The sequence below is a fragment of the Chroicocephalus ridibundus genome, unplaced genomic scaffold (genome assembly GCF_963924245.1).
Source record: "Chroicocephalus ridibundus unplaced genomic scaffold, bChrRid1.1 SCAFFOLD_37, whole genome shotgun sequence".
Taxonomy (NCBI): domain Eukaryota; kingdom Metazoa; phylum Chordata; class Aves; order Charadriiformes; family Laridae; genus Chroicocephalus; species Chroicocephalus ridibundus.
In genome coordinates this window covers 1,272,929-1,285,275 of record NW_026961439.1, presented here as the reverse complement: position 1 = coordinate 1,285,275, position 12,347 = coordinate 1,272,929, and the positions used below count along the sequence as shown (strand labels likewise).

General features: G+C 46.3%; 1 protein-coding gene across 1 annotated transcript in view; it reads right to left on the bottom strand.

Moving 5' to 3' along the window:
• The window catches only part of TULP3 (TUB like protein 3), a 45,499-nt gene extending 33,175 nt beyond the window's left edge, over window positions 1-12,324 (bottom strand). Inside the window, exon 1 of the mRNA XM_063321937.1 lies at window positions 11,975-12,324. Coding sequence (XP_063178007.1) covers window positions 11,975-12,189 — 215 coding nt within the window. The 5' untranslated portion in view covers window positions 12,190-12,324. The remainder of the gene's footprint in view (window positions 1-11,974) is intronic.
• Window positions 12,325-12,347: the final 23 nt, after the last annotated feature.

Genomic DNA, 12,347 nt, shown 5'->3' with positions numbered 1-12,347 from the left:
TGTTGGAGGGACAACACAGCAGGGCATAAGCAATCCAGGAGGTTCCTGGAATGTGTCAATTATAACTTCGTTCTTCAACTAATAGAAGATCCAACAAGGAGAGGTGCTATGCTGGACCTTGTTCTCACCAACAAGGACGGGCTGGTGGGGAATGTGAAGCTCAAGGGCAGCCTTGGCTGCAGTGACCAAAAGATGGTGGAGTTCAAGATCCTCAGGATGGTGAGGAGGGTGCACAGCAAGCTTGCTACCCTGGACTCAGGAGAGCAGACTTTGGTCTCTTTAGGGATCTGCTCCACAAAGTACCATAGGAACAAGCCCTGGAGGGAAGAGGGGCCCAGGAAAGCTGATTAATATTCAAGGATCACCTCCTCCAAGCTCAGGAGTGATGCATCCCAACAAAGAGGAAGTCAGGCGAAAACACCAAGAGGTCTGCATGGATGACCAAGGAGCTCCTGGACAAACTCAAATACAAAAAGGAAGCCTACAGAGGGTGGAAGCAAGGACAGGTAGCCTGGGAGAAATACAGAGAAATTGTCCAAGCAGCCAGGGATCAGGTTAGGAAAGCTAAAGCCCTGATAGAGTTAAATCTGGCCAGGGACATCAAGGGCAACAAGAAAGGCTTCTATAAGTATGTCAGTGATAAAAGGAAGACTAGGGAAAATGTGGGCCCTCTACGGAAGGAACTGGGAGACCTGGTTACCTGACTGAGGTACTGAATGACTTTTTTGCCTCAGTCTTTACCAGAAACCGCTCTAGCCACGCTGCCCAAGTCGCAGAAGGCAAAGGCAGGGACTGGGAGAATGAGGAACTGCCCACTGTAGGAGAAGAAAGTTTGAGAGCATCTAAGGAACCTGAAGGTGCACAAATCCATGGTACCTGATGAGATTCATGCACTGGTCCTGAGGGAACTGGCATATTAAGTTGCTAAGCCACTATCCATCATATTTGAGAAGTTGTGGCAGTCCAGTGAAGTTCCCACTGACAGTAAAAAGGGAAACATAACCCCCATTTTTAAAAAGGGGAAAAAATGACAACCAGCAGAATTATAGGCCACCCAGTCTCACCTCTGTGCCCAGCAAGATCATGGAGCAGATCCTCCTGGAAAGTATGCTAAGGGCTATGGAAAACAAGGAGGTGATCAGTGACAGCCAACCTGGCTTCACTACAGGCAAGTCATGTCTAACAAATTTGGTGGCCTTCTACAACAACATTACAGCACTGGTGGATAAGGGGAGAGCAACGGACATCATCCACCTGGATTTGTGCAAAGCGTTTGACACTGTCCCGTATGACATCCTGGTCTCTAAATCGGAGAGAGAGAGATTAAGTGGATGGATCACTTGGTGGATAAGGAACTGGCTGGAGGGCTGCACTCAAAGGGTTGCAGTCAATGGCTCAATGTCCAAGTGGAAACCAGTAATGAGTGGCGTTCCTGAGGGGTTGGTATTGGGATCAACGCTGTTTAACATCTTTGTTGGCAACATGGACAGTGGGATTGAGTGCACCCTCAGAAAGTTTGCTGATGACACCAAGCTGTGTGGTGCGGTCAACACGCTGGAGGGAAGGGATGCCATCCAGAGGGACCTGGACAGGCTTGAGAGGTGGGCCCATGTAACATGATGAAGTTCAACCAGGCCATGTGCAATCCCACGGCAATCCCAAGCACAAATACAGGCTGGGCAGAGAATGGATTGAGAACAGCCCTGAGGAGAAGGACTTGGGGGTCTTGGTTGATGAGAAGCTCAGTACGAGTCAGCAATGTGCGCTCGTAGCCCAGGCGGCCAACTGTATCCTGGGCTGCATCAAAAGAAGCATGGCCAGCACGTCGAGGGAGGTGATCCTGTCTCTCTACTCCGCTCTGGTGAGACCCCACCTGGGGAACTGCATCCAGGTGTGGAGCCCTCAGTACAGGAAAGACATGGACCTGTTGGAGTGAGTCCAGAGGAGGGCCACAAAGATGATCCGAGGGCTGGAGCACCTCTCCTGCGAAGACAAGCTGAGAGAGTTGGGGTTGTTCAGCCTGGAGAAGAGAAGGCTCCAGGGAGACCTTATAGCAGCCTTCCAGCGCCTAAAGGGGGCCTACAGGAAAGATGGGGAGGGACTCTTTATCAGAGAGTGTAGCGATAGGATGAGGGATAACGGTTTTAAACTTTCTGAAAGAGGGTAGATTTAGATGAAATATATTCAGGGGAGTTGGAACTAGATGGTCTTTAAGTTCCCTTCCAACTCAAACCATTCTATGATTCTATGACGACTGACTGCAGCTAAGTTAATGCAGAACAAAGTATTTATCAGCACAGGAAACACAAACTTCCCTTTTCTTTACAGTACTCATTCCAGTGATTTTGTAAGGTAAAATGAAGCGGTGTAGTAGGCAAGGTGAAATGACCACTCAGAAGAATCACCTCTGTCTTCAGTTTCAAAATGGTATCTCTGCAAGCACAAAACCCTAGTATAAAATTATCGTCTCACAAATGCAACAGGATATTCTCTGCACTATTACATACCCACACAAACACACCTTGAAGAACTAATGTGACAGGACATTGTCTGGCGAACTAAACAGGAACCTGCTAGTAAAGTAACAGAACATTGAGAAATGAAGGGTCTGTGGAAAAAAATTTAATTACGGTGAAACTAAGAATAAAGCATATGCTGTGTGATGAGAGTCCTTTTTCAGAATGGACTGATACTGTCTTGGCAGACAACAAGTTGACCATAAGCCAGCAATGCACCCTCAAGGCAAAGGTAGCTGACAGCATCTTAGGCTGCATTAGGAAAAGCATTGCCAGCAGGTCGAGTGAGGTGACCCTGCCTCGCTGCTCAGCCATGAGCCATGAAGCCACACATGAAGTGCTGTGTTCAGTTCTGGACTCCTCGGCGCAAGAACGATATGGACATACTGGAGCAAGTCCATCAAAGGACCACAAAGATAATTAAGGGACTTGTGTATCTTTCACATGAATTGAGGCTGAGAGAGCTGGGACAGTTCAGCCTAGAGAAGACAAGGCTCAGGGGGATCTTATCCATGTGTATAAATACCTGATGGGAGGGTGTAAAGGAGATGAAACCAGTAGTGCCTACTGACAGGGCAAGAGGCAATGGACACAAACACATGAAATTCTATCCAAACGCAAGAAAAAACTTTTACTGAGAGAGTGGTCAAACACTGGAACAGGTTTCCCAGAAAGGTTGTGGAGTCTCCATCTTTGGAGATAATAAAAACACAACTGGACATCGTTCTGTGCAACCTGCTCCAGCTGACCCTCCTTGAGCAGTGGAGTTGGACCTGATGACAGCTGAAGGTAGCCTCGCAATCGCAGGCCTTGGTTCTAATGGGGGACTTCAGTCACCCCGATATCTGCTGGGAAGACCACACAGCCAGGCACGAACAGTCCAGGAGGCTCCTCCAGCGCATTGATGACAACTTTTTGACACAGGTGGTGCAGAAGCCAACAAGGAGAGGAGCACTCCTGGACCTGGTACTGACAAACACAGAGGGACTGGTGGAGGACATTAAGGTTGGGGGCACCCTAGGTTGTAGTGATCATGAAATTATAGAGTTCAGGATCATGGGGACTATGCACAAAACAACAAGAAGTAAAACTACAACCTTAGATTTCAGAAGGGCTAACTTTGACCTCTTCAAGAAACTGCTTGGAGAGATCCCATGGGCTAGGGCTCTGGAAGGCAAAGGGTCTCAAGAAAGCTGGTTGGTATTCAAAGACCACTTCCTCCAAGCTCAGGATCGGTGCATCCCTAAGAGAAAGAAATCAGCCAAGGGACGCAGGAGACCTGCATGGTTGAACAGGGAGCTTCTGAAAAAGTTCTAGTGGAAGAAGGAAGTCTACAATAAGTGGAAGAAGAGACTGACCCCTTGGGAGGATTACAAGAATGCCACCAGAGCGTGCAGGGATGAAACAAGGAAAGCCAAGGCTGCCCTGGAATTAAACCTGGCTAGGGATGTCAAGCTCAACAGGAAGGGCTTCTACAAGTATATTGGAAGCAAAAGGAAGACCAGAGAAGTTGTGGGCCCTCTGTTGAATGAGACAGGAGCCATGGTGATGGAGGATGCAGAGAAGGCGGAGTTACTGAATGCCTTCTTTGCTTCTGTCTTTACTGCTCAGCCCAACCCTCAGGAGTCCCAGGCACCAGAGGAAGTAACGGAGAAAGAAGACGACTTCCCTTGGGTTGAGGAGGATCGAGTGAGGGATCAATTAGATCAATTAGATATTCACAAGTCCATGGGCCCCGATGGGATGCACCCGAGAGTGCTGAGAGAGCTGGTGGAAGTCATTGCTGGGCCACTCTCCATCATCTTTGAAAGGTCCTGGAGAACAGGAGAGGTGTCTGAGGACTGGAGGAAAGCCAACGTCACTCCAGTCTTCAAAAAAGGCAAGAAGGAGGAGCCGGGGAACTACAGGCCGGTCGGCCTCACCTCCATCCCTGGAAAGATGATGGAACAGCTCGTTCTGGGCTTCATCTCAAGGCATGTGGAGGAAAAGAAAGCTATCAGAAGTACTCAACATGGATTCACCAAGGGGAAATCATGTCTGACTAATCTGATAGCCTTCTGTGATGGCATGACTGGATGGATAGATGAGGGGAGGGCGGTAGATGTGGTCTACCTTGACTTAAGCAAGGCGTTTGACATGGTCTCCCACAGCATCCTCATAGGGAAGCTCAGGAAGAGAGGGCTAGATGAATGGACAGTAAGGTGGATAGATAACTGGTTGAAAGACAGAGCTCAGAGGGTAGTGATGAGGGGCACAGATTCTAGTTGGAGGTCAGGGACGAGTGGTGTTCCCCAGGGGTCAGTACTGGGTCCAGTCCTCTTCAATATATTCATCAATGACCTGGATGAGGGCATAGAGTGCACCCTCAGCAAGTTCGACAATGACACAAAGCTGGGGTGGGGCAGATGACACACCGTAAGGCTGTGCCGCCATACAGAGAGACCTGGACAGGTTGTAGATCTGGGCAAAGAGGAACCTTACGAAATTCAACAAGGGCAAGCGTAGGGTGCTGCGCCTGGGGAGGAATAACAACCCCATGCACCAGTACGGGTTGGGGGCTGACCTGCTGGAGAGCAGCTCATCTGAAAGAGACCTGGGAGTCCTGGTGGACAACAGGATGACCATGAGCCAGCAATGTGCCCTTGTGGCCAAGAAGACCAATGGCATCCTGGGCTGCATCATGAAGAGTATGGCCAGCAGGTCGAGGGAGGTCATCCTCCCCTTCTACTCTGCCTTGGTGAGGCCACATCTGGGAGTACTGTGTCCAGTTCTGGGCTCCCTGGCCCAAGAAGGACAAGGAACTGCTGGAGAGGGTGCAGCAGAGAGCTACCAAGATGATTAGGGGACTGGAGCACCTCTCTTATGGAGAAAGGCTGAGGGATTTGTGTCTCTTCAATCCGGAAAAAAGACAGCTGAGGGGGGACCTTATCAACACCTATAAATACTTAAAGGGTGGGTGTCAGGAGGATGGGGCCAGGCTCTTTTCAGTGGTGCCCAGGGACGGGACAAGGGGCAACGGGCACAAACTTGAGCATAGGAAGTTCCACCTAAACATGAGGAGGAACTTCTTTACTTTGAGGGTGGCAGAGCACTGGCACAGGCTGCACAGACAGGTGGTGGAGTCTCTTGTCTCTGGAGACATTCAAAACCCTCCTGGACACGTTCCTGTGCAACCTGCTCTAGGTGACCCTGCTCTGGCAGGGGGGTTGGACTAGATGATCTCCAGAGGTCCCTTCCAACCCTATGATTCTATGACCTCAAGAAACCCCTTCCACCCTCCATGATTCTGTGATTCTGTTTGTTTGGGTTCTGGAGGTCACAAGATAAATGGAAATAGTTTAGAGCCTGAAAACAAACTGGATGACAATAAAGAATACAGGCTATTAGAAGAAAATGCAATAGGAACCCAAGCATCGTGAAAAGATTAAATTCTGAGCTCAGAACTATTTTGACTACTGCACTGCTTAGTGTTTCATATGCCATTCAAAAACTGACTCACTAAGTACCAAAGATTAGCTCCTCCTACTTGGAACAAGGGAACAGAGCAATGAAAATAAAGCAGCACTTTCCAGACAGAAACTAGTAGATCTTCTATCTGGAGTATAAAGAAGAGTGCAAACAAAAGTCTATGTCTTTCTCTACTATACTATACTGGGAGACCAGGAAGTAGATTATTGTTTTCCTTGGCCAAAAGAGTCTCCATTAGTTACAGCATACCTAAATTGAAAGGAGTATTCTTTTCCTGGAAGAAAGGTGAAGAGAAGCCAGAAATCCACACAGGCATTAACCTTTAAAGCCATAACCCATGCTGGGAGGGTGGCACAGAGGAAGACAACCAGAAGAATAAGAATATGCACATAAACTTATACTTAAATGTGTAGCCAAACAGAGGGTTTAAACTTGGGGTTTATTACAATATTTGTAAGAAAAGGGAGACAGTCTCCTGCTTCGCACGTTCCTTTGAGAGTTCACAGCTGGTGACCGCCAGTGATCCTGACATTAACAGGGAACATACAAATTCACAACATAGATTGAATCCGGACTTTTCAACTCTCAACCGCAATACAACTGCAGAATGCTATGCTTTGAAAAGAATGTTTATTCAGGTGAATTTCATGAAACTTAGGTTTCTGCTAAGGAAAAGAGAGAGACATCTATTCCATAAGCAGAACACCAGCTTCCTATTTAATGACCTCTCAACCACACACTCCAAAACCCCCAGAGTCATTTCATTTATTGAAATTGCTCAAGGAAAAAGCAAACCAAAGCAAAGCTTTTGAAGCAAGAAGATGCTTAGAATCTTGCTTTCTAAACAAGGGGCTTAGAATTCTGACTCCTCTGATCTTCTGTTTGTGAATTATTAAACCTTGCCCGTCACTTTTGTTGACGTCGTACCCCATTACAACATGAAACCAGTGAAATGTAAAGCAGTTGCTATTCTCTCCTAGCAACAAGTCAGCAGTTAAACGGCACACAGTATGCTTACCCCAGACTAGATAACAAAACTCAAAGTTCCCTGAAAATAAGCATTATCACACTTCATGCCACAAATTGCACTTGTTTTATAGTCTTTCAAACTAAAAATGAGGGAAGGAACGTAAATGAAATTTTCTGAAGAGACACTATAGAACTGCTTGTGGACTTCTAGTCCAGTCCAGTTTTTTTTTAATTTTTAAAGTATGGAAAGGAGAAGCCATTAAAGAGATAGAAACAGCAAAATTTAATTTTCATCCCAAACTAGGTGACTCAGCAAGATACCACTGCTAGATTTAGATTCCTGTTCTTTTTTTTTTTGCCTCAGATTTCATATAAGAATGCTAAATGGGAAAAGACTGCAGAGTGACCACAGACTTCTATAGCAATAACACAGGCCATTAAGAGTTCTAACATCCCACAGAATGTATGTTTTAAACAACACTAGGAGTAAGGATAAATGCTTTTGCAGCAGTCTATGACAACAGCTGTAGGCGTATCAGCAAATCCACTTAGAAAAGAATGCACCCCATGACCCAATTACAACACAATCAACAGTTTTATTTTGGAGATCACCCAACTGTGCCTCAGTGACAAAACAAGAGTCTGGAGCTATCCCAGTGAAAGTCTGGCTGCAGAAAGTTTTTACACATACAAAATCATAATTATGTTGAAATCGGGGCACTTGTCCCTCCTACAGATGCTATACTGATGCCAGCTCCTAGTGGTTAAAAGAAAAAAAAAAAAAAAAAGCAGAAGAGAAAAATAATGGTTGCCTCTATAAAGACAGGTCTTCAGTAACCTAAATTCTAAATTTCAACTGAAGTACTGAAGAACTTACTAGAAACAGAAGAGACAATTCAAATAAGGTTCAACTTGAAGACAACTCTCTCATTGTTCCAACAATTGCAGTTACCAAGTCCATTCCAAGCTGCATTTGGAAATTTTAGTGACAGGTGTAACAGTATTGCTACTTTTTCTCTGTTGCCAACTCTGTCTACATCAGAGGAAGTGAGGTGATGCGCTGGTTTTGGCTGAGGTAGAGTTAATTTTCTTCGGAGTAGATAATTTGGGGCTACATTCTGGATTTGTGCTGGAAACAGTGTTAATAATACAGGGATGTTTCAGTTACTGCTGAGCAGCGCTTGCAGGAGTCAAGGCCTCTCCTGCTGCTCGCGCAGCCGCGCCACTGAGTAGGCTGGGAGCGCACAAAAAGTTGGGAGGAGACACAGCCAGGACAGCTGAGCCCAACTGCCCAAAGGGATATTCCATACCATACGATATCATGCTCAGTATATAAAGCTGGGGGAGGAAGAAGGAAGGGGGGGACTTTTGGAGTTATGGTGTTTGTCTTCCCAATTAACTATTATGCATGATGGAGGCCCGCTTTTCTGGAGATGGCTGAAGACCTGCCTGCAGATGGGAAGTAGTTAATGAATTCCTTGTTTTGCTTTGCTTGCATGTGCGGCTTTTGCTTTACTTATTAAACCATCTTTATCTCAACCCACGAGTTTTTCCTCACTTTTACTCTTCTGATTCTCTCCCGCATCCCCCTGCCGGGGGGAGTGATCAAGTGGCTGTGTGGGGCTTAGTTGCTGCCTGGGGTTAAAACACAACCGGTGATTCGTTCTTCATTCACGCTGACAGCAATGGCATCAAATTGCAGTTACAAAAGGTTTTCTTTCTTTCGAAACTGTACTCCTAGGAGTGCATCTCAAACACAGTTATAAAATATTTAGATTTATCTCATTTTGGACAGATTTCTTGGTTATAACGTTCAGGCTTGAAAAGGATGAAGCAAACAAGATATTAAGCCAGTTCTTGTCTGTCTAAAGATAAGATTTGCGGAATTATAAATCCTGGGATTTACAAAACAGTGCTTGTTAATTTCAAGAAGGTCACCCATGGCCAAATAAAACCACCCAAGGACTAACAGAGATGCTGACAGGCTTTTAAAAGGAAATTTAAACTTCTCTGTCTTCTCTGGATTTGTAATGGAGTATAGCTAAAAACATTAGCAAAGCACTTTGTCTTTTTTTCCCCAAAATTATAATTAAGTTGCATCTATACAAAACTGTCAAGCCCAGCAGCTACCACGATTCCTGACAACCTCAACTACACTAAGGTTTCTAAAATATGGAAAGGGCTTTTGGCTGGACAGCAATATATGAAACTATTTTTGAACCTTTTTCAGCCCATGGGCTCAATTTGAAAATTGAGCTTATTGACAATGGGTCCTTTTTCTTCATCAACTTTTGAAGATACTGAGGAAGTATCCCAGAGTTCCTGAGTTCACAAACTGAAAACCACTAACTCATGCATGTTTAGTCATCCAAGAAGTATCCAAATTGTGGGAGGGACGGCTGCAGTTGACACCCAGTTTTGTAATCTCTGTAGACTCAGTCAAGATTTTTGTACCTTGAAAATTATGTTCTTTATATTATGTTCATAATTCATTATGTTTATAATGAATTATAAACATAACTAATTATGTTTATAATTACATTCATCTGCAAGTCAGAAGCTGAAGCACACTTGGAAGGCAGCATGTGGGAAGGCTTAAGTATTCCTGTATGCTGTGTAATTACTATGCAAAAAGGTGAAATTCAGTCTCCGAGATTCTAAAATACGTACTACCGTAAGAACCAATTTCCCATCTCAATATTTTAAAAGCTTACAATTATTTAGAATGACTTTTATCCAAATGTTTCTACTGTATTCAACATTATTAATTTCATGTTAAGTCTCAAAATGGACTTTCCCAAATGAAGACAGAAGGTATAGCACTTACCAAAATCATGCAACAGCGCTATCAACCTTATTTTCTAAAGCATTAAGACAGTTGTGCCGTGCCTACCTGAAAGTCAGTCAGACTTTACAATGAACTTGAGCAATTTCAGTTGCAGCTACCTCAAATGGAAGATAGTGTTGATGGACAAGGGATAGGTTAACACAATGCCATACTTTCAAGGGACAGCCTGTTTCAGAGATGGCCTAAAGCCAAGATCTCAGCTCAGCTGTCTGTCCATCACCAAGTATCACACAGCACATATACAAAACTACAAGCATTTATTTTGGACTTGTTCCCTTAATTTCTGCCCACTGGAAATAAAATACTTCTTATATCATAATGTGTGTTTTACATATTGCTCAACAGTAAAGGTATTCAACCTCAGGGGGAAAAAAAAGGCAAAAAAACCCCTTTGCCAACTGGTAACAAGCTTTTTTAAACTTTACAGATCCTTTCTTCTGTAAGATGGTAGGTAGTATCTTCATTGCTATCAACTGCCAGCTATTACGTGTCGCGTTTACTTTTTCTGCACAAACCACTGTTTGGACAACTGACAACTATTTTACCAAACAAGAGTTCTAATGACTCTTGCATAGTGATTTATGGATAATTTTACTATTCCCTTCTCACAAAAAGAAGATCCTTCTTAAGAATAGAGTCTCTTGTCATCCTGAAATTTATTATAGTGCTGCTGATCATCTGATCATTTTAAGTTCAGAATCAGAGTCCTAAAAATAATAGGTCTTAAGGATCTATTTAAAAACTACCTAGTTTTATTTAGGTTCATGTGTTCTAGTTTTCTTACTTTAACCGTGGAGACTAAGAAAGTTAAGGAAATTGATTGTTTGTTTAATAAACTGGGGGTGGGAAGGAAGCAATTATCACATGAACTGCCATTACTGTTAGGCTATTTTTGAGGTACCCATAGAAGTATCCAAAGCAAGTTTCTTAGCAGAAAGAAATTATACTAGCACAATTTTTATCAGAAAAGCTGTATCATTTCCTGTAGCTTCAACTCTGTCAAACTTAAGCGTCTAATATCTATGCAAGGAAGTTTACATGCATCTGGTCATTATTTTTTCAAAAATTGTTTCCAGAATTGGTATACAAACTTCAGCCTTTAACATTTGCAAAAAGAAGTAAGCTTCTAATGTTTCGCAGCATATTTGGTGGACCCAAGTGATTATGGGATCCCTTCTAACTCTATTGCTTCTTTTCGCCCTCAACTAAAATTAACAAGTGCGTGTCATAAATAAGTGCCATTTCTCTTCTACGCTTTATTATAATTCAACTACTAGAAGTTTAGTTTTCTCTCTTTACTTGCTTTTCCTTTCCCCATCCAAAAATCAGGGGCAAAAAAGATATTTTTCTCTTGTGTTTTTACAATCACAGAAATTCTGTCAAAACCCATCCTCACCGCCGGCACGCATCCTCCCATTTAATTTCAAATAATCTGGGGCTTGAGCTATTCAAGTGCCACAGGCATAATCCCTTTCCAAAATGTCTTCTCCGAAGTTCACGGTTGTTTTTTCTTTCCGTTATTCCTCTCCTTTCCCTTGTAACGGCACACGGACGATGTTACCGCACCTCTCCAGAGCTTCGTTAGGAGCAGACGTGCAGAACTGCACTGCGAAAAACGCCTCGCGGCAACACCCAGAGACGAGGAGAGCGGACCGAGACCCCACGAAACCAGTTTAATCTACAACTATTCAGACGACACGTAACGGCGACGAGTTAAGCACATAAAACCCCGCCGGGTTTCACACAGCGGACGTTATCAGGGCAGCGTCGCCACAACGCCCGGCCGGGCAGCGCGACGCGGCCACGCGGGTACCCGCCCGACGCGCGTGCGGCCGTTAGCGGCTGCCGCGACGGCATACCGCCGCGTGAGGCTCTGCCCGCCCAGGCCCCGCGGCGGCCGCTCAACCCGGCACCGGGCGCTCCGCGGACTGGGACGCTGCTTCTGATGCGACGCGAGGCAGAGCTGCGCGCAGGACCGGGCTGCCCGGGTCGTTTTTCTTCCGGAGACACCGCCTCCCCGAAACCGCGCCCGCCCGCCGAAAGGTGGAACCGAACGGGGAAACGCCGCACCGGGCCGCCCTCACCGAGGTGCGGGACCGGGCTGCGGACAGCACCGCGGGGCCCGGGTCGGGCACTCGCGCGGTCCCGCCGGGCCGCATCGGGCCTCTCTCACCTGCCGCCGGCGGGGCCACCCCGGCCCCTCGCGCTCTCCATCCCCAGCCCTGCCGTTGCTATGGGGCCCCGGCCGCCGCGCCCAGCCCCGGCCTCGCCGCTACCCTTGGCAACGGAACTCGGTACTGAAGCGCGGCACCATTGGCCGAAGGCGCAGCACGCGGCCCGCCCATTGGCCACGGCGCCCCTCAGCGGGAAGGGATGAGCCCCACACATGCGCAGGACGAGGGCCGCCTGCGGAGGGCGGGAGCCCAGGCCCGCCCCCTTCCGCGCGCGCCGCCGGGCTGAGGCGGGGGCGGGCCCGGCCGTGCTGCTCCCGCCCCTCCACCTCCTCCGGGGCTGGAATGGCAGCCCCTTCAAGAAGCCAGGTAGGT